The following is a 27,591-nucleotide window of genomic DNA, read 5'->3' on the forward strand; positions in this document are numbered from 1 at the left end:
TAGACGATGAAGGTCATGACTTTAATGGAAATAGACAAATATAAGCGATTACAATCAAAACTAGGTGAAAGACAGGAAGGTAATTAACACGAAAGTAAAATATAATGAACAGAGATATCACGACAAAAATTAAAAAACAAAATGGAATCAATTATTAAAAGAAGAAAAAAATTTCTCAGGACGATGAATGATCATTTTCCACTGAGAGAAAGAAATAAGAGGCCCGTTTCAGGGTCAAGAGTAGCCCTCTGGAGCAGCTGCACGTACGTGAGGTTCTCGTGGGTGTTGGGGTCAAAGAAGCCCTTGGTGTCGTCGCTGGGGTCCTCCAGCACGCGGTTCATCTCCTCGTCGAAGTAGCCGCGCTGGTAGGCCACGTCCACGGGCACGCGGTGGCTGTGCACGGGGTCGATGACGCCGCCCGTGGCGATCTGGGCCTCCAGCAGGCGGATGCCGTGCTCGCGCACGATGAGGTCCTTCTTCATGGCCTGGAAGAGGGAGATCTGCTGCCCGGTGTAGGGGTCGGTGTAGCCGGTGACCGCGCGCTCGGCCGACAGCAGCTTCTCCTGGAGCTCGCCGCCCACCACGCCCGCGGCCACCGCCTCCTCCACGGACAGCTTCTGGTTGCGCACGGGGTCGATGACGAAGCCCGTGGCCGCCTGCGCCTCCAGCAGCACCAGGGCCGTGCCCGGCCGCAGGACGCCCTTCCACATGGCCTGGTAGATGCTCATCTTCTCCTGGCGCCCGGGCTCGTCCTTGGCGGGGACCAGCACGCCCGCGATGCAGCTGGTGCCCTCCAGGTAGCGCTTCACCGAGTCCATCTCCGTCACCTCCTGCAGGGTCTTGGTGCCCTGGGCCAGGTCCCGCAGGGTCTCGGGGCCCAGGATCCCGGACGTGTGCAGCTCGGAGGCCGACACCTGGCGCCTCAGGCCCCGGAAGGACACCTTGCTCAGCCGCTCCTCCGTCTCCTCGATGAGCTGGGTGAGGACGGCGACCAGGGCGGGCAGGGCCAGGGCGCCGGCCGCGTGCTGGGCCAGCAGCTCGTCCCGGCGGGCCTGGCTCAGGTAGGAGGAGAAGAGGACCTCCCACACGGAGACGCGCCGGCCCTGGAACCGCCCGACGCGCACCTCCATGGTGGCGGCGCGCAGGGCCTGCTCCTGCAGGGCCCTGGCGGCGTCCGCGGCATCCTCGGCGTCCTGGCCGGAGGAGGGTCCCGCGTCGGCCCCCTCGCCCGGCCCCTGGGGCCCGGGCTCCCGCTGCCCGGAGGCTCCGCCCCCTTGGGAGGGGGCCGCCTCAGCCTCCTCGATGATGGTGGTCAGCCTGCGGGTCAGGGCGGGCAAGCCCAGCGTCCCCGCCCCGAACTCGGCCAGCAGCTGCTCCCGCGTGGCGGCGCTCACGTAGCCGGAGGCCAGCACGTCCCACACGGGCACCGCGGGCCCCCGCAGGCGGCCCACCCGGACCTCCATGGTGGCGGCACGCAGCGCCCCCCGAGGGTCCGGGGCGCCGGGGCGCGCGGCCTCGGCCTCGGCCTCGGCCAGCAGCGAGACGAGGGCGGCGCCCACCTCCTGCGCGGTCAGCGAGCCCGCCCGGTACCGGCGCAGCAGGTCCTGCCGCTGACTCTCGGACACCTCGCGGTAGAAGAGGAGCTCCCACACGGAGACGCGCTGGCCCCGCGGGAGGCCGGCGCCCAGCGTCACGCGGGTGTCGCGCAGGGCGGCGCGCAGCTCCTCGCCCAGCTGGTGGAGGGCGGAGCCCCGGCCGGCCAGCTGCAGCATGTAGAGCCCCGTGTCGGGGTCGCGCACGCAGCGCCGCAGCAGCTGCACGTACGTGAGGTTCTCGTGGGTGTTGGGGTCGAAGAAGCCCTTGGTGTCGTCGCTGGGGTCCTCCAGCACGCGGTTCATCTCCTCGTCGAAGTAGCCGCGCTGGTAGGCCACGTCCACGGGCACGCGGTGGCTGTGCACGGGGTCGATGACGCCGCCCGTGGCGATCTGGGCCTCCAGCAGGCGGATGCCGTGCTCGCGCACGATGAGGTCCTTCTTCATGGCCTGGAAGAGGGAGATCTGCTGCCCGGTGTAGGGGTCGGTGTAGCCGGTGACCGCGCGCTCGGCCGACAGCAGCTTCTCCTGGAGCTCGCCGCCCACCACGCCCGCGGCCACCGCCTCCTCCACGGACAGCTTCTGGTTGCGCACGGGGTCGATGACGAAGCCCGTGGCCGCCTGCGCCTCCAGCAGCACCAGGGCCGTGCCCGGCCGCAGGACGCCCTTCCACATGGCCTGGTAGATGCTCATCTTCTCCTGGCGCCCGGGCTCGTCCTTGGCGGGGACCAGCACGCCCGCGATGCAGCTGGTGCCCTCCAGGTAGCGCTTCACCGAGTCCATCTCCGTCACCTCCTGCAGGGTCTTGGTGCCCTGGGCCAGGTCCCGCAGGGTCTCGGGGCCCAGGATCCCGGACGTGTGCAGCTCGGAGGCCGACACCTGGCGCCTCAGGCCCCGGAAGGACACCTTGCTCAGCCGCTCCTCCGTCTCCTCGATGAGCTGGGTGAGGACGGCGACCAGGGCGGGCAGGGCCAGGGCGCCGGCCGCGTGCTGGGCCAGCAGCTCGTCCCGGCGGGCCTGGCTCAGGTAGGAGGAGAAGAGGACCTCCCACACGGAGACGCGCCGGCCCTGGAACCGCCCGACGCGCACCTCCATGGTGGCGGCGCGCAGGGCCTGCTCCTGCAGGGCCCTGGCGGCGTCCGCGGCATCCTCGGCGTCCTGGCCGGAGGAGGGTCCCGCGTCGGCCCCCTCGCCCGGCCCCTGGGGCCCGGGCTCCCGCTGCCCGGAGGCTCCGCCCCCTTGGGAGGGGGCCGCCTCAGCCTCCTCGATGATGGTGGTCAGCCTGCGGGTCAGGGCGGGCAAGCCCAGCGTCCCCGCCCCGAACTCGGCCAGCAGCTGCTCCCGCGTGGCGGCGCTCACGTAGCCGGAGGCCAGCACGTCCCACACGGGCACCGCGGGCCCCCGCAGGCGGCCCACCCGGACCTCCATGGTGGCGGCACGCAGCGCCCCCCGAGGGTCCGGGGCGCCGGGGCGCGCGGCCTCGGCCTCGGCCTCGGCCAGCAGCGAGACGAGGGCGGCGCCCACCTCCTGCGCGGTCAGCGAGCCCGCCCGGTACCGGCGCAGCAGGTCCTGCCGCTGACTCTCGGACACCTCGCGGTAGAAGAGGAGCTCCCACACGGAGACGCGCTGGCCCCGCGGGAGGCCGGCGCCCAGCGTCACGCGGGTGTCGCGCAGGGCGGCGCGCAGCTCCTCGCCCAGCTGGTGGAGGGCGGAGCCCCGGCCGGCCAGCTGCAGCATGTAGAGCCCCGTGTCGGGGTCGCGCACGCAGCGCCGCAGCAGCTGCACGTACGTGAGGTTCTCGTGGGTGTTGGGGTCGAAGAAGCCCTTGGTGTCGTCGCTGGGGTCCTCCAGCACGCGGTTCATCTCCTCGTCGAAGTAGCCGCGCTGGTAGGCCACGTCCACGGGCACGCGGTGGCTGTGCACGGGGTCGATGACGCCGCCCGTGGCGATCTGGGCCTCCAGCAGGCGGATGCCGTGCTCGCGCACTGATGAGGTCCTTCTTCATGGCCTGGAAGAGGGAGATCTGCTGCCCGGTGTAGGGGTCGGTGTAGCCGGTGACCGCGCGCTCGGCCGACAGCAGCTTCTCCTGGAGCTCGCCGCCCACCACGCCCGCGGCCACCGCCTCCTCCACGGACAGCTTCTGGTTGCGCACGGGGTCGATGACGAAGCCCGTGGCCGCCTGCGCCTCCAGCAGCACCAGGGCCGTGCCCGGCCGCAGGACGCCCTTCCACATGGCCTGGTAGATGCTCATCTTCTCCTGGCGCCCGGGCTCGTCCTTGGCGGGGACCAGCACGCCCGCGATGCAGCTGGTGCCCTCCAGGTAGCGCTTCACCGAGTCCATCTCCGTCACCTCCTGCAGGGTCTTGGTGCCCTGGGCCAGGTCCCGCAGGGTCTCGGGGCCCAGGATCCCGGACGTGTGCAGCTCGGAGGCCGACACCTGGCGCCTCAGGCCCCGGAAGGACACCTTGCTCAGCCGCTCCTCCGTCTCCTCGATGAGCTGGGTGAGGACGGCGACCAGGGCGGGCAGGGCCAGGGCGCCGGCCGCGTGCTGGGCCAGCAGCTCGTCCCGGCGGGCCTGGCTCAGGTAGGAGGAGAAGAGGACCTCCCACACGGAGACGCGCCGGCCCTGGAACCGCCCGACGCGCACCTCCATGGTGGCGGCGCGCAGGGCCTGCTCCTGCAGGGCCCTGGCGGCGTCCGCGGCATCCTCGGCGTCCTGGCCGGAGGAGGGTCCCGCGTCGGCCCCCTCGCCCGGCCCCTGGGGCCCGGGCTCCCGCTGCCCGGAGGCTCCGCCCCCTTGGGAGGGGGCCGCCTCAGCCTCCTCGATGATGGTGGTCAGCCTGCGGGTCAGGGCGGGCAAGCCCAGCGTCCCCGCCCCGAACTCGGCCAGCAGCTGCTCCCGCGTGGCGGCGCTCACGTAGCCGGAGGCCAGCACGTCCCACACGGGCACCGCGGGCCCCCGCAGGCGGCCCACCCGGACCTCCATGGTGGCGGCACGCAGCGCCCCCCGAGGGTCCGGGGCGCCGGGGCGCGCGGCCTCGGCCTCGGCCTCGGCCAGCAGCGAGACGAGGGCGGCGCCCACCTCCTGCGCGGTCAGCGAGCCCGCCCGGTACCGGCGCAGCAGGTCCTGCCGCTGACTCTCGGACACCTCGCGGTAGAAGAGGAGCTCCCACACGGAGACGCGCTGGCCCCGCGGGAGGCCGGCGCCCAGCGTCACGCGGGTGTCGCGCAGGGCGGCGCGCAGCTCCTCGCCCAGCTGGTGGAGGGCGGAGCCCCGGCCGGCCAGCTGCAGCATGTAGAGCCCCGTGTCGGGGTCGCGCACGCAGCGCCGCAGCAGCTGCACGTACGTGAGGTTCTCGTGGGTGTTGGGGTCGAAGAAGCCCTTGGTGTCGTCGCTGGGGTCCTCCAGCACGCGGTTCATCTCCTCGTCGAAGTAGCCGCGCTGTAGGCGGGCACGGGCGGGTGGCTGTGCACGGGGTCGATGACGCCGCCCGTGGCGATCTGGCCTCCAGCAGGCGGATGCCGTGCTCGCGCATGATGAGGTCCTTCTTCATGCCTGGAAGAGGGAGATCTGCTGCCGGTGTAGGGTCGGTTTAGCCGGTGACCGCGCGCTCGGCCGACAGCAGCTTCTCCTGGAGCTCGCCGCCCACCACGCCCGCGGCCACGCCCTCCTCCACGGACAGCTTCTGGTTGCGCACGGGGTCGATGACGAAGCCCGTGGCCGCCTGCGCCTCCAGCAGCACCAGGGCCGTGCCCGGCCGCAGGACGCCCTTCCACATGGCCTGGTAGATGCTCATCTTCTCCTGGCGCCCGGGCTCGTCCTTGGCGGGGACCAGCACGCCCGCGATGCAGCTGGTGCCCTCCAGGTAGCGCTTCACCGAGTCCATCTCCGTCACCTCCTGCAGGGTCTTGGTGCCCTGGGCCAGGTCCCGCAGGGTCTCGGGGCCCAGGATCCCGGACGTGTGCAGCTCGGAGGCCGACACCTGGCGCCTCAGGCCCCGGAAGGACACCTTGCTCAGCCGCTCCTCCGTCTCCTCGATGAGCTGGGTGAGGACGGCGACCAGGGCGGGCAGGGCCAGGGCGCCGGCCGCGTGCTGGGCCAGCAGCTCGTCCCGGCGGGCCTGGCTCAGGTAGGAGGAGAAGAGGACCTCCCACACGGAGACGCGCCGGCCCTGGAACCGCCCGACGCGCACCTCCATGGTGGCGGCGCGCAGGGCCTGCTCCTGCAGGGCCCTGGCGGCGTCCGCGGCATCCTCGGCGTCCTGGCCGGAGGAGGGTCCCGCGTCGGCCCCCTCGCCCGGCCCCTGGGGCCCGGGCTCCCGCTGCCCGGAGGCTCCGCCCCCTTGGGAGGGGGCCGCCTCAGCCTCCTCGATGATGGTGGTCAGCCTGCGGGTCAGGGCGGGCAAGCCCAGCGTCCCCGCCCCGAACTCGGCCAGCAGCTGCTCCCGCGTGGCGGCGCTCACGTAGCCGGAGGCCAGCACGTCCCACACGGGCACCGCGGGCCCCCGCAGGCGGCCCACCCGGACCTCCATGGTGGCGGCACGCAGCGCCCCCCGAGGGTCCGGGGCGCCGGGGCGCGCGGCCTCGGCCTCGGCCTCGGCCAGCAGCGAGACGAGGGCGGCGCCCACCTCCTGCGCGGTCAGCGAGCCCGCCCGGTACCGGCGCAGCAGGTCCTGCCGCTGACTCTCGGACACCTCGCGGTAGAAGAGGAGCTCCCACACGGAGACGCGCTGGCCCCGCGGGAGGCCGGCGCCCAGCGTCACGCGGGTGTCGCGCAGGGCGGCGCGCAGCTCCTCGCCCAGCTGGTGGAGGGCGGAGCCCCGGCCGGCCAGCTGCAGCATGTAGAGCCCCGTGTCGGGGTCGCGCACGCAGCGCCGCAGCAGCTGCACGTACGTGAGGTTCTCGTGGGTGTTGGGGTCGAAGAAGCCCTTGGTGTCGTCGCTGGGGTCCTCCAGCACGCGGTTCATCTCCTCGTCGAAGTAGCCGCGCTGGTAGGCCACGTCCACGGGCACGCGGTGGCTGTGCACGGGGTCGATGACGCCGCCCGTGGCGATCTGGGCCTCCAGCAGGCGGATGCCGTGCTCGCGCACGATGAGGTCCTTCTTCATGGCCTGGAAGAGGGAGATCTGCTGCCCGGTGTAGGGGTCGGTGTAGCCGGTGACCGCGCGCTCGGCCGACAGCAGCTTCTCCTGGAGCTCGCCGCCCACCACGCCCGCGGCCACCGCCTCCTCCACGGACAGCTTCTGGTTGCGCACGGGGTCGATGACGAAGCCCGTGGCCGCCTGCGCCTCCAGCAGCACCAGGGCCGTGCCCGGCCGCAGGACGCCCTTCCACATGGCCTGGTAGATGCTCATCTTCTCCTGGCGCCCGGGCTCGTCCTTGGCGGGGACCAGCACGCCCGCGATGCAGCTGGTGCCCTCCAGGTAGCGCTTCACCGAGTCCATCTCCGTCACCTCCTGCAGGGTCTTGGTGCCCTGGGCCAGGTCCCGCAGGGTCTCGGGGCCCAGGATCCCGGACGTGTGCAGCTCGGAGGCCGACACCTGGCGCCTCAGGCCCCGGAAGGACACCTTGCTCAGCCGCTCCTCCGTCTCCTCGATGAGCTGGGTGAGGACGGCGACCAGGGCGGGCAGGGCCAGGGCGCCGGCCGCGTGCTGGGCCAGCAGCTCGTCCCGGCGGGCCTGGCTCAGGTAGGAGGAGAAGAGGACCTCCCACACGGAGACGCGCCGGCCCTGGAACCGCCCGACGCGCACCTCCATGGTGGCGGCGCGCAGGGCCTGCTCCTGCAGGGCCCTGGCGGCGTCCGCGGCATCCTCGGCGTCCTGGCCGGAGGAGGGTCCCGCGTCGGCCCCCTCGCCCGGCCCCTGGGGCCCGGGCTCCCGCTGCCCGGAGGCTCCGCCCCCTTGGGAGGGGGCCGCCTCAGCCTCCTCGATGATGGTGGTCAGCCTGCGGGTCAGGGCGGGCAAGCCCAGCGTCCCCGCCCCGAACTCGGCCAGCAGCTGCTCCCGCGTGGCGGCGCTCACGTAGCCGGAGGCCAGCACGTCCCACACGGGCACCGCGGGCCCCCGCAGGCGGCCCACCCGGACCTCCATGGTGGCGGCACGCAGCGCCCCCCGAGGGTCCGGGGCGCCGGGGCGCGCGGCCTCGGCCTCGGCCTCGGCCAGCAGCGAGACGAGGGCGGCGCCCACCTCCTGCGCGGTCAGCGAGCCCGCCCGGTACCGGCGCAGCAGGTCCTGCCGCTGACTCTCGGACACCTCGCGGTAGAAGAGGAGCTCCCACACGGAGACGCGCTGGCCCCGCGGGAGGCCGGCGCCCAGCGTCACGCGGGTGTCGCGCAGGGCGGCGCGCAGCTCCTCGCCCAGCTGGTGGAGGGCGGAGCCCCGGCCGGCCAGCTGCAGCATGTAGAGCCCCGTGTCGGGGTCGCGCACGCAGCGCCGCAGCAGCTGCACGTACGTGAGGTTCTCGTGGGTGTTGGGGTCGAAGAAGCCCTTGGTGTCGTCGCTGGGGTCCTCCAGCACGCGGTTCATCTCCTCGTCGAAGTAGCCGCGCTGGTAGGCCACGTCCACGGGCACGCGGTGGCTGTGCACGGGGTCGATGACGCCGCCCGTGGCGATCTGGGCCTCCAGCAGGCGGATGCCGTGCTCGCGCACGATGAGGTCCTTCTTCATGGCCTGGAAGAGGGAGATCTGCTGCCCGGTGTAGGGGTCGGTGTAGCCGGTGACCGCGCGCTCGGCCGACAGCAGCTTCTCCTGGAGCTCGCCGCCCACCACGCCCGCGGCCACCGCCTCCTCCACGGACAGCTTCTGGTTGCGCACGGGGTCGATGACGAAGCCCGTGGCCGCCTGCGCCTCCAGCAGCACCAGGGCCGTGCCCGGCCGCAGGACGCCCTTCCACATGGCCTGGTAGATGCTCATCTTCTCCTGGCGCCCGGGCTCGTCCTTGGCGGGGACCAGCACGCCCGCGATGCAGCTGGTGCCCTCCAGGTAGCGCTTCACCGAGTCCATCTCCGTCACCTCCTGCAGGGTCTTGGTGCCCTGGGCCAGGTCCCGCAGGGTCTCGGGGCCCAGGATCCCGGACGTGTGCAGCTCGGAGGCCGACACCTGGCGCCTCAGGCCCCGGAAGGACACCTTGCTCAGCCGCTCCTCCGTCTCCTCGATGAGCTGGGTGAGGACGGCGACCAGGGCGGGCAGGGCCAGGGCGCCGGCCGCGTGCTGGGCCAGCAGCTCGTCCCGGCGGGCCTGGCTCAGGTAGGAGGAGAAGAGGACCTCCCACACGGAGACGCGCCGGCCCTGGAACCGCCCGACGCGCACCTCCATGGTGGCGGCGCGCAGGGCCTGCTCCTGCAGGGCCCTGGCGGCGTCCGCGGCATCCTCGGCGTCCTGGCCGGAGGAGGGTCCCGCGTCGGCCCCCTCGCCCGGCCCCTGGGGCCCGGGCTCCCGCTGCCCGGAGGCTCCGCCCCCTTGGGAGGGGGCCGCCTCAGCCTCCTCGATGATGGTGGTCAGCCTGCGGGTCAGGGCGGGCAAGCCCAGCGTCCCCGCCCCGAACTCGGCCAGCAGCTGCTCCCGCGTGGCGGCGCTCACGTAGCCGGAGGCCAGCACGTCCCACACGGGCACCGCGGGCCCCCGCAGGCGGCCCACCCGGACCTCCATGGTGGCGGCACGCAGCGCCCCCCGAGGGTCCGGGGCGCCGGGGCGCGCGGCCTCGGCCTCGGCCTCGGCCAGCAGCGAGACGAGGGCGGCGCCCACCTCCTGCGCGGTCAGCGAGCCCGCCCGGTACCGGCGCAGCAGGTCCTGCCGCTGACTCTCGGACACCTCGCGGTAGAAGAGGAGCTCCCACACGGAGACGCGCTGGCCCCGCGGGAGGCCGGCGCCCAGCGTCACGCGGGTGTCGCGCAGGGCGGCGCGCAGCTCCTCGCCCAGCTGGTGGAGGGCGGAGCCCCGGCCGGCCAGCTGCAGCATGTAGAGCCCCGTGTCGGGGTCGCGCACGCAGCGCCGCAGCAGCTGCACGTACGTGAGGTTCTCGTGGGTGTTGGGGTCGAAGAAGCCCTTGGTGTCGTCGCTGGGGTCCTCCAGCACGCGGTTCATCTCCTCGTCGAAGTAGCCGCGCTGGTAGGCCACGTCCACGGGCACGCGGTGGCTGTGCACGGGGTCGATGACGCCGCCCGTGGCGATCTGGGCCTCCAGCAGGCGGATGCCGTGCTCGCGCACGATGAGGTCCTTCTTCATGGCCTGGAAGAGGGAGATCTGCTGCCCGGTGTAGGGGTCGGTGTAGCCGGTGACCGCGCGCTCGGCCGACAGCAGCTTCTCCTGGAGCTCGCCGCCCACCACGCCCGCGGCCACCGCCTCCTCCACGGACAGCTTCTGGTTGCGCACGGGGTCGATGACGAAGCCCGTGGCCGCCTGCGCCTCCAGCAGCACCAGGGCCGTGCCCGGCCGCAGGACGCCCTTCCACATGGCCTGGTAGATGCTCATCTTCTCCTGGCGCCCGGGCTCGTCCTTGGCGGGGACCAGCACGCCCGCGATGCAGCTGGTGCCCTCCAGGTAGCGCTTCACCGAGTCCATCTCCGTCACCTCCTGCAGGGTCTTGGTGCCCTGGGCCAGGTCCCGCAGGGTCTCGGGGCCCAGGATCCCGGACGTGTGCAGCTCGGAGGCCGACACCTGGCGCCTCAGGCCCCGGAAGGACACCTTGCTCAGCCGCTCCTCCGTCTCCTCGATGAGCTGGGTGAGGACGGCGACCAGGGCGGGCAGGGCCAGGGCGCCGGCCGCGTGCTGGGCCAGCAGCTCGTCCCGGCGGGCCTGGCTCAGGTAGGAGGAGAAGAGGACCTCCCACACGGAGACGCGCCGGCCCTGGAACCGCCCGACGCGCACCTCCATGGTGGCGGCGCGCAGGGCCTGCTCCTGCAGGGCCCTGGCGGCGTCCGCGGCATCCTCGGCGTCCTGGCCGGAGGAGGGTCCCGCGTCGGCCCCCTCGCCCGGCCCCTGGGGCCCGGGCTCCCGCTGCCCGGAGGCTCCGCCCCCTTGGGAGGGGGCCGCCTCAGCCTCCTCGATGATGGTGGTCAGCCTGCGGGTCAGGGCGGGCAAGCCCAGCGTCCCCGCCCCGAACTCGGCCAGCAGCTGCTCCCGCGTGGCGGCGCTCACGTAGCCGGAGGCCAGCACGTCCCACACGGGCACCGCGGGCCCCCGCAGGCGGCCCACCCGGACCTCCATGGTGGCGGCACGCAGCGCCCCCCGAGGGTCCGGGGCGCCGGGGCGCGCGGCCTCGGCCTCGGCCTCGGCCAGCAGCGAGACGAGGGCGGCGCCCACCTCCTGCGCGGTCAGCGAGCCCGCCCGGGTACCGGCGCAGCAGGTCCTGCCGCTGACTCTCGGACACCTCGCGGTAGAAGAGGAGCTCCCACACGGAGACGCGCTGGCCCCGCGGGAGGCCGGCGCCCAGCGTCACGCGGGTGTCGCGCAGGGCGGCGCGCAGCTCCTCGCCCAGCTGGTGGAGGGCGGAGCCCCGGCCGGCCAGCTGCAGCATGTAGAGCCCCGTGTCGGGGTCGCGCACGCAGCGCCGCAGCAGCTGCACGTACGTGAGGTTCTCGTGGGTGTTGGGGTCGAAGAAGCCCTTGGTGTCGTCGCTGGGGTCCTCCAGCACGCGGTTCATCTCCTCGTCGAAGTAGCCGCGCTGGTAGGCCACGTCCACGGGCACGCGGTGGCTGTGCACGGGGTCGATGACGCCGCCCGTGGCGATCTGGGCCTCCAGCAGGCGGATGCCGTGCTCGCGCACGATGAGGTCCTTCTTCATGGCCTGGAAGAGGGAGATCTGCTGCCCGGTGTAGGGGTCGGTGTAGCCGGTGACCGCGCGCTCGGCCGACAGCAGCTTCTCCTGGAGCTCGCCGCCCACCACGCCCGCGGCCACCGCCTCCTCCACGGACAGCTTCTGGTTGCGCACGGGGTCGATGACGAAGCCCGTGGCCGCCTGCGCCTCCAGCAGCACCAGGGCCGTGCCCGGCCGCAGGACGCCCTTCCACATGGCCTGGTAGATGCTCATCTTCTCCTGGCGCCCGGGCTCGTCCTTGGCGGGGACCAGCACGCCCGCGATGCAGCTGGTGCCCTCCAGGTAGCGCTTCACCGAGTCCATCTCCGTCACCTCCTGCAGGGTCTTGGTGCCCTGGGCCAGGTCCCGCAGGGTCTCGGGGCCCAGGATCCCGGACGTGTGCAGCTCGGAGGCCGACACCTGGCGCCTCAGGCCCCGGAAGGACACCTTGCTCAGCCGCTCCTCCGTCTCCTCGATGAGCTGGGTGAGGACGGCGACCAGGGCGGGCAGGGCCAGGGCGCCGGCCGCGTGCTGGGCCAGCAGCTCGTCCCGGCGGGCCTGGCTCAGGTAGGAGGAGAAGAGGACCTCCCACACGGAGACGCGCCGGCCCTGGAACCGCCCGACGCGCACCTCCATGGTGGCGGCGCGCAGGGCCTGCTCCTGCAGGGCCCTGGCGGCGTCCGCGGCATCCTCGGCGTCCTGGCCGGAGGAGGGTCCCGCGTCGGCCCCCTCGCCCGGCCCCTGGGGCCCGGGCTCCCGCTGCCCGGAGGCTCCGCCCCCTTGGGAGGGGGCCGCCTCAGCCTCCTCGATGATGGTGGTCAGCCTGCGGGTCAGGGCGGGCAAGCCCAGCGTCCCCGCCCCGAACTCGGCCAGCAGCTGCTCCCGCGTGGCGGCGCTCACGTAGCCGGAGGCCAGCACGTCCCACACGGGCACCGCGGGCCCCCGCAGGCGGCCCACCCGGACCTCCATGGTGGCGGCACGCAGCGCCCCCCGAGGGTCCGGGGCGCCGGGGCGCGCGGCCTCGGCCTCGGCCTCGGCCAGCAGCGAGACGAGGGCGGCGCCCACCTCCTGCGCGGTCAGCGAGCCCGCCCGGTACCGGCGCAGCAGGTCCTGCCGCTGACTCTCGGACACCTCGCGGTAGAAGAGGAGCTCCCACACGGAGACGCGCTGGCCCCGCGGGAGGCCGGCGCCCAGCGTCACGCGGGTGTCGCGCAGGGCGGCGCGCAGCTCCTCGCCCAGCTGGTGGAGGGCGGAGCCCCGGCCGGCCAGCTGCAGCATGTAGAGCCCCGTGTCGGGGGTCGCGCACGCAGCGCCGCAGCAGCTGCACGTACGTGAGGTTCTCGTGGGTGTTGGGGTCGAAGAAGCCCTTGGTGTCGTCGCTGGGGTCCTCCAGCACGCGGTTCATCTCCTCGTCGAAGTAGCCGCGCTGGTAGGCCACGTCCACGGGCACGCGGTGGCTGTGCACGGGGTCGATGACGCCGCCCGTGGCGATCTGGGCCTCCAGCAGGCGGATGCCGTGCTCGCGCACGATGAGGTCCTTCTTCATGGCCTGGAAGAGGGAGATCTGCTGCCCGGTGTAGGGGTCGGTGTAGCCGGTGACCGCGCGCTCGGCCGACAGCAGCTTCTCCTGGAGCTCGCCGCCCACCACGCCCGCGGCCACCGCCTCCTCCACGGACAGCTTCTGGTTGCGCACGGGGTCGATGACGAAGCCCGTGGCCGCCTGCGCCTCCAGCAGCACCAGGGCCGTGCCCGGCCGCAGGACGCCCTTCCACATGGCCTGGTAGATGCTCATCTTCTCCTGGCGCCCGGGCTCGTCCTTGGCGGGGACCAGCACGCCCGCGATGCAGCTGGTGCCCTCCAGGTAGCGCTTCACCGAGTCCATCTCCGTCACCTCCTGCAGGGTCTTGGTGCCCTGGGCCAGGTCCCGCAGGGTCTCGGGGCCCAGGATCCCGGACGTGTGCAGCTCGGAGGCCGACACCTGGCGCCTCAGGCCCCGGAAGGACACCTTGCTCAGCCGCTCCTCCGTCTCCTCGATGAGCTGGGTGAGGACGGCGACCAGGGCGGGCAGGGCCAGGGCGCCGGCCGCGTGCTGGGCCAGCAGCTCGTCCCGGCGGGCCTGGCTCAGGTAGGAGGAGAAGAGGACCTCCCACACGGAGACGCGCCGGCCCTGGAACCGCCCGACGCGCACCTCCATGGTGGCGGCGCGCAGGGCCTGCTCCTGCAGGGCCCTGGCGGCGTCCGCGGCATCCTCGGCGTCCTGGCCGGAGGAGGGTCCCGCGTCGGCCCCCTCGCCCGGCCCCTGGGGCCCGGGCTCCCGCTGCCCGGAGGCTCCGCCCCCTTGGGAGGGGGCCGCCTCAGCCTCCTCGATGATGGTGGTCAGCCTGCGGGTCAGGGCGGGCAAGCCCAGCGTCCCCGCCCCGAACTCGGCCAGCAGCTGCTCCCGCGTGGCGGCGCTCACGTAGCCGGAGGCCAGCACGTCCCACACGGGCACCGCGGGCCCCCGCAGGCGGCCCACCCGGACCTCCATGGTGGCGGCACGCAGCGCCCCCCGAGGGTCCGGGGCGCCGGGGCGCGCGGCCTCGGCCTCGGCCTCGGCCAGCAGCGAGACGAGGGCGGCGCCCACCTCCTGCGCGGTCAGCGAGCCCGCCCGGTACCGGCGCAGCAGGTCCTGCCGCTGACTCTCGGACACCTCGCGGTAGAAGAGGAGCTCCCACACGGAGACGCGCTGGCCCCGCGGGAGGCCGGCGCCCAGCGTCACGCGGGTGTCGCGCAGGGCGGCGCGCAGCTCCTCGCCCAGCTGGTGGAGGGCGGAGCCCCGGCCGGCCAGCTGCAGCATGTAGAGCCCCGTGTCGGGGTCGCGCACGCAGCGCCGCAGCAGCTGCACGTACGTGAGGTTCTCGTGGGTGTTGGGGTCGAAGAAGCCCTTGGTGTCGTCGCTGGGGTCCTCCAGCACGCGGTTCATCTCCTCGTCGAAGTAGCCGCGCTGGTAGGCCACGTCCACGGGCACGCGGTGGCTGTGCACGGGGTCGATGACGCCGCCCGTGGCGATCTGGGCCTCCAGCAGGCGGATGCCGTGCTCGCGCACGATGAGGTCCTTCTTCATGGCCTGGAAGAGGGAGATCTGCTGCCCGGTGTAGGGGTCGGTGTAGCCGGTGACCGCGCGCTCGGCCGACAGCAGCTTCTCCTGGAGCTCGCCGCCCACCACGCCCGCGGCCACCGCCTCCTCCACGGACAGCTTCTGGTTGCGCACGGGGTCGATGACGAAGCCCGTGGCCGCCTGCGCCTCCAGCAGCACCAGGGCCGTGCCCGGCCGCAGGACGCCCTTCCACATGGCCTGGTAGATGCTCATCTTCTCCTGGCGCCCGGGCTCGTCCTTGGCGGGGACCAGCACGCCCGCGATGCAGCCGGTGCCCTCCAGGTAGCGCTTCACCGAGTCCATCTCCGTCACCTCCTGCAGGGTCTTGGTGCCCTGGGCCAGGTCCCGCAGGGTCTCGGGGCCCAGGATCCCGGACGTGTGCAGCTCGGAGGCCGACACCTGGCGCCTCAGGCCCCGGAAGGACACCTTGCTCAGCCGCTCCTCCGTCTCCTCGATGAGCTGGGTGAGGACGGCGACCAGGGCGGGCAGGGCCAGGGCGCCGGCCGCGTGCTGGGCCAGCAGCTCGTCCCGGCGGGCCTGGCTCAGGTAGGAGGAGAAGAGGACCTCCCACACGGAGACGCGCCGGCCCTGGAACCGCCCGACGCGCACCTCCATGGTGGCGGCGCGCAGGGCCTGCTCCTGCAGGGCCCTGGCGGCGTCCGCGGCATCCTCGGCGTCCTGGCCGGAGGAGGGTCCCGCGTCGGCCCCCTCGCCCGGCCCCTGGGGCCCGGGCTCCCGCTGCCCGGAGGCTCCGCCCCCTTGGGAGGGGGCCGCCTCAGCCTCCTCGATGATGGTGGTCAGCCTGCGGGTCAGGGCGGGCAAGCCCAGCGTCCCCGCCCCGAACTCGGCCAGCAGCTGCTCCCGCGTGGCGGCGCTCACGTAGCCGGAGGCCAGCACGTCCCACACGGGCACCGCGGGCCCCCGCAGGCGGCCCACCCGGACCTCCATGGTGGCGGCACGCAGCGCCCCCCGAGGGTCCGGGGCGCCGGGGCGCGCGGCCTCGGCCTCGGCCTCGGCCAGCAGCGAGACGAGGGCGGCGCCCACCTCCTGCGCGGTCAGCGAGCCCGCCCGGTACCGGCGCAGCAGGTCCTGCCGCTGACTCTCGGACACCTCGCGGTAGAAGAGGAGCTCCCACACGGAGACGCGCTGGCCCCGCGGGAGGCCGGCGCCCAGCGTCACGCGGGTGTCGCGCAGGGCGGCGCGCAGCTCCTCGCCCAGCTGGTGGAGGGCGGAGCCCCGGCCGGCCAGCTGCAGCATGTAGAGCCCCGTGTCGGGGTCGCGCACGCAGCGCCGCAGCAGCTGCACGTACGTGAGGTTCTCGTGGGTGTTGGGGTCGAAGAAGCCCTTGGTGTCGTCGCTGGGGTCCTCCAGCACGCGGTTCATCTCCTCGTCGAAGTAGCCGCGCTGGTAGGCCACGTCCACGGGCACGCGGTGGCTGTGCACGGGGTCGATGACGCCGCCCGTGGCGATCTGGGCCTCCAGCAGGCGGATGCCGTGCTCGCGCACGATGAGGTCCTTCTTCATGGCCTGGAAGAGGGAGATCTGCTGCCCGGTGTAGGGGTCGGTGTAGCCGGTGACCGCGCGCTCGGCCGACAGCAGCTTCTCCTGGAGCTCGCCGCCCACCACGCCCGCGGCCACCGCCTCCTCCACGGACAGCTTCTGGTTGCGCACGGGGTCGATGACGAAGCCCGTGGCCGCCTGCGCCTCCAGCAGCACCAGGGCCGTGCCCGGCCGCAGGACGCCCTTCCACATGGCCTGGTAGATGCTCATCTTCTCCTGGCGCCCGGGCTCGTCCTTGGCGGGGACCAGCACGCCCGCGATGCAGCCGGTGCCCTCCAGGTAGCGCCTCACTGCCTCGGTCTTTGTGATGGCGTCTACAGAGGCCTGCCCAGACTCCAGGGCCTGTAGCGTCTCCTTGGTGATGATGGATGAAGTCATCAGTTCAGAGGCTGTGATCTGTTTCCTGATTCCTCTGAACCATAGCTGTTTATTGTTCTTTTCCTTCTCACTGATTATCTCAAAGATCACTTTTACCACCTTTTCTAATGCATGTGCTGTGTCTCTCTTGTATTTTTGTACTAACTCTAGTTTTTTGTTCTCTGTCACGTATTCAGAGTTCAGCAATTCCCAGACTGATGGCCTCTGGCCTTTAAACCGCCCCACTCTGACGTCTACCCGCTCAGCCTCAAGCGCTCGTCTGGTGTCCTCATCGATGAACTGTGATTCCTGTTCATGCTCGAGCACTGGGAACAGAGCCCAGCCCGTCTTCTCATCTCGGCGGCTCCTCTCCTGCAGTTCCTGGTAAGTCACCTTCTCCTGAGTGTTGGGATCCACAAACCGTTTATTCATGCACTTCTGCTCTGCCACCAGCGGGTACGTGTCCTGGTCCAGACAGCCGCGTCTGTAGGCAGCATCCAGTGGAAGCCGGTGGTGGTGCTGCGGGTCCACGATGCCCCCCGTGGCCATCTGCACCTCGAGCAGTCTGAGTGCCAACTCCCGTTTCACCAGCTTCCTCTGCATTGCCTGGAACAAGGACATGGTGAGTCCTGTGTCTGGGTCTGTGTATCCCCTGGCGGCCTTCTCAGCATTTAGGAGTCTCTCCTGCAGTTCTTCACCCACCAGGCCAGCGGCCACAGCCTCATCCACGGAGAGCCTCTGGTGGCTGTGGGGGTCCAGCAGGAACCCTGTGGCCGCCTGAGCCTCCAGTAGCTGGGCTGCAAATCCCATGGGGATGAGCCCTTTCCTGCTGGCCTCATAGAAGCTCAGCACCTCACGGGTGGAGGGCGTGGTTAGCCCTGCAATGCAGCCACTGCCTTCCAAATAGACCTTTACGTGTGGCAGGCGGCGGAGGTCCTGTCCCCCGGTTCCCTCGTGTAGCGCATCCAGTGTCTTCTTATCAATGATTCCTGAGTTGAACAGCTCTGCAGCTGTCACCTCTCCTCCAATGGCTGCCAGCCTGATGCCCTTGTTTTGCTGTTCTGTTTCTTCGACCGTTGTGGTGATGACCTTCAGCAGCTGCTGTAAGCTGACATCCCTGGCTTTGTACCCCTGGACAAGCTCCTTCTTCCTTTCCTCTGTGAAGTATGGCGAGGACAGCAGGTCCCAGAAGGAGACCACCTGCTGGGCAAACATGCCCACGTGCATTTTGGTAGTTTTTGACCGCAGGGCTTGCTTTGTGGCTTCATCGATGTACACGTAGGTTTCTCCTTTCTTTACGACTTGCAGCATGTAGAGCCCTGTCTCGGGGTCCTCCACGCAGCGCTCCAGCAGCTGCAGGTAAGTGAGGTTCTCGTGCGTGTTGGGGTCGAAGAAGCCCTTGGTGTCGTCGCTGGGGTCCTCCAGCACGCGGTTCATCTCCTCGTCAAAGTAGCCGCGCTGGTAGGCCACGTCCACGGGCACGCGGTGGCTGTGCACGGGGTCGATGATGCCGCCCGTGGCGATCTGGGCCTCCAGCAGGCGGATGCCGTGCTCGCGCACGATGAGGTCCTTCTTCATGGCCTGGAAGAGGGAGATCTGTTCCCCGGTGTAGGGGTCGGTGTAGCCGGTGACCGCGCGCTCAGCCGACAGCAGCTTCTGGTAGGTTTCCCTGCCAAACATCCCTGCCGCAAATGCCTCCTGCACAGTCAGCTTCCGGTTCTCCACAGGGTCAATGAGGAAGCCCGTGGCCGCCTGTGCCTCCAGCAGCACCAGGGCTGTGCCCGGCCGCAGGACGTTTCTTCTCAGAGCTTCTGAGATGCTCATCTTCTCCTTGGTGTCCTGGATGAGAACCCCAGCGATGAAGCTGCCGCCTTCCAAGTACCGCCGCACGTGGTCCATCTCCGCCACCTCCTGCACGGTCTTCTTCCCTTGACTCAGCTCATCCAGCGTCTTCCTGTCGATCAGCTGGGACCTGAACAGGTCGTTGGCTGACAGCTGCTTCCGGAGTCCCCTGAAGGTGGCCTGTGAGGGCTGCCTTTCTGAGGCCTCAACCAGGGTGGTGACCGCAGTGACCACCTGCCGCAGGGCCGTGGCCCTTCCAGACTGGCAGAGTGCTGCCAGCTCCCGCCGCTTGTGGAGCCCTACATACTCTGAATGCAGCAGGTCCCAGAGTGAGATGCTGAGCCCTCTGAACCTCCCTGCCCCAACTGGCACCTTCATGGCCCTCAGGGCCACTGCTGTGTGGTCATCCACCTCTAGCACCATGTCCTGGGAGAGTGGCAGCAGCCACAAGCCAGTGTCGGCATCCAGGACACAGCGCTCCTTGAGCTGTCCGTAGGTCACCTTGTCCCGTGTGCCAGGGTCGAAGAAGAATTTGCTGTCCTCATCCATTGAGGTTAGCATCCTGCTTGTCTGCTCGTCCAGGAGGCCGAGCCTGCAGGCTGCCGCCTGGGGCAGGTGCACCCTGTGGACGGGGTCCACCGCACCCCCTGTGGCCAACTGCGCCTGCAGGAGCGGGAGGCCCTCACTCCAAGGCACGAGCCCCTTTTCCACTGCCTGCCACAGTGAGAGGGAGCCTCCCGAGCAGGGGTCCGTGTACCCAGCCACTGCCTTCTCAACCAGCTGGAGCCGCTCACTCAGAGCCCCAGCCACCAGCCCAGCCTTGACTGCCTCCTCCACCGACAGTTTCTGGTTGGTCAAAGGATCCACAAGAGAGCCAGACGCCACCTGGGCCTCCAGTAGTCTCTGCCCCAGGCCAGCAGGCAGGAGGCCATCCCTCATGGCCTGGGCGACGCTCACTTTGGCCCCTGAGGGCTGCAGCAGCACCCCGGCCACACAGCCCGTGCCCCACAGGCAGGCCCGCACCGTTGGCTGCTCAGCAACCTCGGCAGGTGATTGCATGCCCCGTGCCAGCGCCTCCAGGGTCTCCCGGGTGATGACTCCAGCGTCCAGCAGCCAGACGGCGGGCACCCCACCGCGGGGGCCGGGCAGCATGACGCAGGCCCTCGCCAGGAGCTCCGCCTCCTGCACCTGCCTCCGCACGGCCGCCTGCAGCTGCTGTGTCGTGGTCCTCCCCTCCCTGAAGTCCTCCAGGAAGCCCCTCCGCTGCTCCTCAGTGAAGTGGCAGGACTCCAGCAGCTCCCAGAGAGACGTGCCATCCTCAGCCCCCTGCGTGGCCTTCAGGGTCTCCTGCACCTGCTCATCTGTGGGGACGACAGGGGCGCTTTCTGGCAGGGGCAAGAAGTGAAGGCCAGAGGCCTCGTCTTTTACACACTGCTCCAGAAGCTGGGCATAGCTGGTGTGTCCCTGACCGTCAGGCGTGGGGAAGGTCTTTGAGTCAGACAAGGCCAACACCATCTCCTGGTCGATGTAGCCACGCTGCAAGGCCACGAGCATGGGGAGGTGGTGATGCCCAGTGGGGTCGATGACCCCGCCCGTGGCCACCTGAGCCTCCAGGAGGCGGGTGGCCTGCTCCACAGGGACAAGGCCCTTCTTCATGGCCTGGAACAGGGACAGCAGCTTTCCAGAGAAGGGGTCTGGGAAGCCCTTGACAGCGCGCTCAGCCCAGGTCAGCCTGCTGTAGAGCTCTGGCCCCACAAGCCCCCTGCACACAGCCTCATCCAAGGACACGGTCTCCAGACTGTGGGGGTCGGTCATGGTCCCCGTGGCTGCCTGGGCCTCCAGCAGGGCCAGGGCCACTCCTGGCCCCAGCAGCTTGTGCTTCATGGCCTCGTAGAGGCTGAGCCGCCGGGTGGAGGGCTGCAGGAGCACGCCACCCACGGCGCCCGAGCCGCACAGGAACCTGCGGACGCTCTCCATGCGGAACAGGGCCTCAGCACTGAGCGTTCCCGCCAGCACGCAGCCCAGGACCTCCTGGTCGACGACGCCAGCCTCCCGGAGCTGGCAGGCAGTCACCCGGCCCCGCAGCATGGGGAGGATGACGTCTGCCCGGCTTTCCACCTCCCTCTCCAGCAGTTTTGAGACCTCTTCCAGGGACACCTGGTGCCGCCGGAAGCTCTGTAGCAGCCACCGCCGGCGTGCCTCGCTGACATACTCCGAGTTGACCAACTCCCACGCAGACACTCTCTGTCCCCGGAACCGCCCGTGCTGCACCGACAGCAGCAGGCTCCGGAAGGCCTGCCGGGTGGCCTCATCTACCAGCAGGGTCCGCGCACTTGTAAGTGGCAGCAGATAGAGCCCCGTGTTGGGGTCGCGCATGCAGCGCTCCAGCAGCTGCATATACGTGAGGTTCTCATGCGTGTTGGGGTCGAAGAAGCCCTTGGTGTCGTCACTGGGGTCGGCCAGGATCAGGTTCAGCGCCTCGTCGAAGTAGCCGCGCTGGTAGGCCACGTCCACGGGCACGCGGTGGCTGTGCACGGGGTCAATGATGCCACCCGTGGCGATCTGGGCCTCCAGCAGGCGGATGCCGTGCTCACGCACGATGAGGTCCTTCTTCATGGCCTGGAAGAGGGAGATCTGCTCCCCGGTGTAGGGGTCGGTGTAGCCGGTGACCGCGCGCTCAGCTGACAGCAGCTTGGCAAACACCTCGGGCCCGATGATGCCAGCCCTCAGTGCCTCCTCCACTGAGTATCTCCTGTTCTCTTTGGGATCAATGATGAAGCCAGTGGCTGCCTGCGCCTCCAGGAGGATGAGCGCCGTGCCCGGCCTGAGCAGCCCCTTCCTGTAAGCCTCGTGGATGCTGAGGGGCTCCTGGGACCCAGGCAGCAGCAAGCCAGCGATGCAGCCAGTGCCTTGCAAGTACCTCTGCACCGAGTCCAGGCTGGCCACGTCCTTGGCCGTGGTCTGGCCACGTTCTAGCTGTTCATAAACATCCTGGCCGATGATCTCTGCTCTCAGCAGCTCTCCTGGAGTCACAGGGACCCTGAGCCCAGCAAAGGTGGTTCTGGCGGTGGCTGCAGCCTGCTCGTGGGTGGCCCTCAGCACAGCCGCCAGCTCCTCCACTGAGAGGGCCCCATCCCTGTGCTGCTGGGTCAGCATCACCCTCTGCTCCATGGGGACTGCCTCAGAGAAGAGCAGCTCCCAGAGCGACACAGGCCGGCCCTGGAACCTGCCCGCAGAGACAGTGGCCGTGGCAGCACTCAAGACCTGCCGGGTGCTGTGCTCGATGAACGGGGGCCCCCGGGGCTCCTCCCCAGGGCTCTCCACTGAGATGGGCAGGAACGCCAGCCCCGTCTCCAGGTCAGTGATGCAGCGGGACAGCAGCTGCCCGTAGCTGAGGCTCTCATGCGTGCCGGGATCCAAGAAGCTGGCAGCCCTCGAGAGGTGCTCCTGAGTCTCTTTGTCCAGGCAGCCGAGGCTCAGGGCAGCCTCTACGGGCAGCCGGAGCCGGCGGGCAGGACACACTAGCCCGCCTGTGGCCAGCTGGGCATCCAGGAGCCTGAGTGCCAGAGGCTGGTCCACCAACTCCTTCTTCATGGCCTGGAAGAGGGGAACGCGGGTGCCGCTGAACGGGTCGTGGTAGCCCGTCACTGCCTGCTCTGCCATCTGGAGCTGCCTGTGGAGCTCCGGGCCAACCAGGCCTGCCCGAACCGCCTCGTCCACCTGCAGCTGCCGGCCAGTGGCTGGGTCCACCAGCGTGCAGGTGGCAGCCTGAGCCTCCAGGAGCAGAAGCATGGCACCTGTGGGAAGCAGATGCTCGGCCGCGGCCTGGAAGAAGCTCTTCTTGTGCCCTGCGGGCAGCAGGACGACCCCAGCCACACTGCCGGTGCCCTGCAGGTAACGCCGCACCTCGGCACGTGCACCCACATCTGGCACCGCCAGCCGGCCCTCCCGCAGGCCTCGGGCCGTCTCCTCGTCCAAGACCCCCACCTCCAGCAGCTCGGCCAAGCTCACAGCCCCACCCAGGGTATGGAACGTGATCCTGAGGGGCAGCAGGGCCAGCCCCGTGCCGGGCGCCTGCACACACCTGCCCAGCAACTCCCTGTAGGGCAGCTGCTCCAGTGTGTTAGGGTCCAGGAAGCCCAGGCCGGTTGAGCCGGGCCCCAGTTCCGACAGCCCATGCCACGTCTCCTGGTCCAGGAGGCCCTGCTGGCAGGCCAGCTCAGGGGCCACACGCACCCTGCGGATGGGGTCCACCAGGCCCCCAGTGGCCAGCTGGGCCTCTAGCCAGTTCCACCCCAGCGCCCTGTCTACCACCTCCTTCCCAATGGCCTGGAAGAGGGCCAGCTTCTCGCCCCCATAGGGATCAGGGTACCCAGTGGCTGCACGCTCAGCAGCCAGCAGCTTCTCCTTGAGCTCCAGGCCCACTAGGCCCTGCTGCAGGGCCTCAGACACAGGGAGCAGCTGGCCCTGCGTGGGGTCCACCAGGCCCCCTGTGGCTGCCTGGGCCTCCAGCAGAGCCAGCCCAAGCCCAGAGGGCAGGAGACCCTGCTTCATGGCAGCATAGAGACCCTGGGCCTGGCCTGAGGCCTCCACCCACACCCCGGCGATGCTCCTGGCCTGGGGTGCAGACAGGGCGCCAGCTCCCAGCGCGGCCTTCACGGTCTTGGAGACAGCAGTCGGCCCGGTGCCACCGGTGACTAGGAGATCGAGAGGAGAGGCGTGGCCGTTCATCGTGCAGAACTCAGCGAGGACCCACTTCTGCTCCCTGCAGAGTGGAAAGCCTCCATTAGGGGCCCTGGGATGGCCCAGGCAGGTGGGAGGTCCACCCCGCACCCTAGACCTACCTCCGGTGCCACCAGCCCTCCTGAGGGAGGAAGGGCAGCCTCCAGTTTCACCCCTTCCTCTCGCCCTGGGGTCCCAGGAGGGGCTACGGGAGCACTAGGACCCCAGCGTAGCCTGGGGGTGTCGCAGGCTCCGCCTTGTCCTACAGGCCACCCTCTGGCCGCACTCTCATCCTGCTCCCCCGGGGGTCCCAGTACAGTGGCTTGGCCTCCCTGCCTCCTCGGCCTCCAGACTCCTCCCGTCTCCTCCAGGGCCCGCCCCCGCCCCTTAAGCAGGCTCCACTGCCTGTGCTCTTACCTCCTCCCTGCCTGGCAACCCCTCCACAGCCTCCCCACCTCGACCCCCTGCTGCTCAGGCCTCTGCTCCCTCCTGGCTCCCCACTGGGCTTCCCAGCCAGATCCCCATCCTCTGATCTGCCCGGGTCTCCCGCCTCAGCCTGCCAGCGTCCCCTGGCCCACGGCCGCTCTGTGCCCATGCCTTGCCTCGGCAGCCCAGGAGGACCCAGAGCTCACGCCGGGGTGCTGGTGCCATGGGTGGGGCCAGGCTCGGGTCTCCCTGCCCTGTTGGTCCCTGGTCCGCTGCTTGGTGCCCTGCACCCCCACAGCCATCCCCCTCGGCCGACAGCTGTGGGCCCGGCCCCCAGAGCGGCAGTGACCGGTGCCGACCCTTCTGCCCCACCACAACCACACACCTCCCTCCTCCACCCCCTGGCGGGTTACCTCTCCCCAGCAGGCACGTCCAAGACCTAACCAAGACCTAACCCCCAGCACCCGCAACTATGACCTTATTTGGAAACAGGATCTTTGCAGATGTGATGGCGTTATAGGTTAGGGCGCAGTTACACTGGTGCAGGGAGGCCTTATCCCAACACGACAGTGTCCTCACAGGAGACAGATGTGGGGAGGATGCCCCGTGAGGGAGGCAGATGGACCACGCAGCTTCAGGCCCCAGAAACAGCAAGCGCTGACGCGCGAATCCCAGACCCTGGCACCCTGACTGTGGGAGAGTAATCTGTGGTTTGAAGCCGCCCAGCCGCCCGGGGGCCAGTCCACACCTACGTTCCAAAGAACCACACCCTCAGTCCTGGGCCTGGTTACACCCATCCTCACCTCCTGACCAGCTGCCCAGAGCCCCTCACACCCTGGCCCACTCTGCAGGTGAACTCGCTCAGGTGACCTTGGCTCCAGCCACCACATCAGACAGATGCATTTCAGATTGGACCTACCCGACCTCTGGGTCACCAGGCGTGGGGCCCCTCCTCCCTGGTGACACTTCCCCATTCACCCTAACCATAGCTGGAGCCCAGCCCGTCCAGCACCTCCTGAACACTGTGCCCAGTGGACTCACAAGGACCCTGGCCCAACCTACAACCCCAGCGCCACTGCCTAGGAGCAGCTCCCCCGCCCCAGCCCTGCAGAGCTTGCACCCTAAGCTCTGCTCAGCCCCTCGTGCCCCACAGCTGGGCCAACCCCAGGGCAAAATCCTGTCCCCTCCTTCCCTGCCTAGATGCTGGGCCCAGCCCCCAGTGGCGCAGCAGCTGGTCTGCTGCCCTGAGTCTGAGTTTGTGCCGGGCCCAGGCAGACACGGAGGCCTGGCCTGGATCCTTGCTCCCTCGGCCGCTGCCACTGGCTAGTGTCCAAGAAGCACCGCCGCGGTCCAGCTCTCCCGAGGCGAGCAGGCCACGGAGGGCGGGTGCTCGGGGCGCAGTATTAGGCCTTCGAGAAGACGGGACAAAGGCATCCGGTGCAGGCAGAGGAGGGCGGTTAAGATCCAGGCTTTGGGAAAGGTTATTAAGGGCTTCGAGTGACTGGGAGAGCCCCGGGTCTCCACGGGCAGGGCCAGCTGAGGGGGCTCTGTGGTGAGGGGCTCTGAAGGCTCCGAGCCGCCCCAGCTCACAGGCGGGGTGCCACAGAGGTCCAGGAACCAGCGATGTGCAAGAAGGGGGACCCCCCCCACAGCAGGGGAGTGGACCTCGCCACGGGAGGAGGGGCTGTGAGGCAGTGCTGGGCCCCAGTGCTGCAGGGGGCTCCTCATGGCCCATCTGGCAGCAAAGGCCGTGGCCAGAGAGGGAGACTCAGGGACAAGGGTGAGGGTGGACAAGGGTGAGGGTGGGCAAGGGGAGCAGGAGTGGGTCAGCGAGAGAAGACCGTGTGCCCCATGCCCCTGGCCCAACCCACAGCGGCAGCATGACAGGCTCAGGGATCAGCCTCAGGATGGGTCCTCCATCTCCTACACGGCTTCCCAGGACGAGAAGTACGGCGCCTGGCCACGGGGCCAGTCAGGCAGCTGGGTAACTGCAGCTGGGCCGAGGCCTGCTTGGCCATCAGTGACCTTGGGGCTGGTTCGAGCCCCCGGGTCCCTGATCAGGCAGGACGTGAGGAGTGGCCTGGGAGTGGGGGCCTGGAGTCTGAAGTGGGGACCTCGGGGAAGCAGCTGGACAGAGGGGTCCGGAGCTCAAGAGAGACAGATCTGGGTGAGTGAGGGGTGTCAGGGGCCTCGGGCAGACCAGTCTCAGGTGTCCTGGGGCGGTGGCCACCAGAGAAGTGGTGGCAGAAGTCATGGGTGGTCTTGCAGCTGGGGGAGGGGTTGATAGAGTCCCAGCACTGGAGCAGGAATCTGAGAGAAGGACCCCTTCTGGGGCTTCCTGGGCAGGCCCCTTTCAGGGGGCCCCAGGGGACAAGAAGTGAGAGGACAATTCCTGAGGAGGGTGGGGCCACATCCCTGAGGGCGGTGCCCGCCCCCCAGGGCAGCACACCAGTCTGGGCTGGGGTCGCAGACAGGCTCGCCGGCTGTCCTCCTGAACCTGGGAAGGTTTAGTTGCTCAGTCATGTCTGACTCTTTTGCGACCCCGTGGACTGTAGCCCACCAGGCTCCTCTGTCCATGGGATTCTCCAGGCAAGAATACTGGAGTGGGTTGCCTTTTCCTTCTCCAGAACCTGATAAGAGAACCAAATGGCCAGGTGCCCTGGGCTGGCACAGGGAGGCAGTGACCTTGGCCTTTGGCCTGCACAGGCAGCAGAGCCCGCCCATCTGCACTGGGTGCAGGGAGCAGAAATCAGTGGCCAGACGAAGCCTGGCAGGGAGGCAAGGCACACCCCCCACCCCCGCCTCCCGAGGGCCTGGGGCTGGCCCCACGCAGGGGTCCCTGTGCCCACTCTCCCCAATGGCAGGGAGCTCCCTCCAAGGGTAAGTGCTGGCTTCCCTCACCCAGCACCAGGCCAGAAGCCCGTCCACCCTGTCAGTTTGTCCACCCGACTGCAGAGCACCCGGGGCCCTCGGACTGACTGGCTCCAGCGGCAAACGCCCCCCCCCGCCCTGTAAGGCAGGGGCCGGGCAGGAGGAACCGGACCTGCAGGGCCCCACCCAGGCGCGCACCAGTCTGGCCCGGAAATCGCGGGACAGGCGAGACCCCTGCCCGGCGGGCCAAGTGTCCCACACCCATGCCGGGAACCTCAGCCTTCCCACCTGCGCCCCGAGCGCAGGGGCGGGGAGCGGGGGTCCGACCGGCGGGATCCTACCACCCCCCACCCCGCCCAGCTCCCCGCCCCGCGCCCACCAGGGCTAGTTGGGAGGGAGCCGGGCCTCAGCGCTCCGCTCTCCCGGATCCTGACCTCCTGGCCACCTCCAGGCGCATCGCGCCCCCACCCCAGCCCCTACAAGCCGGGGCGAGAGCCCCCCAAGGCGTGTGAGTGTGGGCCCACCTGCCCGGACGGCGCCGCAGCGTTCCGCTCGCAGTCCCTCAGCTCGCCGCGGTGCCCGAGCCGGGTGCCTCCCGCTTTAAACCCACGCAGGCCCCGCCCCCGGCTGCCCCGCCCTGGTCTGGGGACGGCTGGGGGCACGCGGGGCTGCCCTCGGGAGGGGGCGCCCTTAGGGCGTGACCCGGGCCTGGAGTCCCGCGCGGGGCTGGCCGACGCCCCACGGGCGCTCCCACCCGCCGCAGCCTGAGGGCGCCCTCGGTGGGGAGGGGGCGGCTGCCGCGCAGCCCCTTTCGACCCCTCCCCTGGAGTCACGGAGAAGAAACGCGGCGGCAGCAGCGAGCAGGGTGCGCCGCCCGGACGGCCTTTGAATGGCGTTTGCAAGGGAAATGCGGCCCCGCCGGCCGTGCGGGCGGTTTCGCTTCACAAACTCAACTTCGTTGCCAGCGGCAGGCCATGCGGCCAGCGCCCTCCGGTTCGCGTCCTCCTGCGCGCCAGGTCCCGCGCCCCGCCCTGGGGCCCTCCTCCTGCGCCGCTGCGGAGAACCGGGGCCGCCCCAAGGGGGTCTGCCTCCGTGACTGAGTGGCTTCCCCTCGACCAAGGAAGGGATGAGGCCTGTGTGGCTAGCAGGTTTCCAGTCTGTCCGGAACTGATGGCCAGGCCTTGCCCCGTGGGTCCAGCCCCCAGCCTGGGCTCGGAGCAGGTGCCCCCTGTCCCAGCACACACCCCTGGGGCAGGGGCTCCGGGAGGTGTAAAGGATGGAGTCCCAGAGCCT

General features: G+C 70.2%; 1 protein-coding gene across 1 annotated transcript; it reads right to left on the reverse strand.

Annotated features, from left to right (window-relative positions):
- EPPK1 (epiplakin 1) lies at positions 1–26,956 on the reverse strand. Its single transcript, XM_045162763.1, is given in 7 exon segments — positions 1–3,578; positions 3,580–5,034; positions 5,099–5,148; positions 5,191–10,480; positions 11,046–12,680; positions 12,682–23,044; positions 26,823–26,956. Coding segments are annotated over 6 exon segments (22,146 nt in total). The 5' UTR covers positions 23,011–23,044; positions 26,823–26,956; the 3' UTR covers positions 1–191.
- Between the last annotated feature and the right edge of the window lie 635 nt (positions 26,957–27,591).

The sequence above is a fragment of the Bubalus bubalis genome, chromosome 15, assembly GCF_019923935.1.
Source record: "Bubalus bubalis isolate 160015118507 breed Murrah chromosome 15, NDDB_SH_1, whole genome shotgun sequence".
NCBI lineage: Eukaryota > Metazoa > Chordata > Mammalia > Artiodactyla > Bovidae > Bubalus > Bubalus bubalis.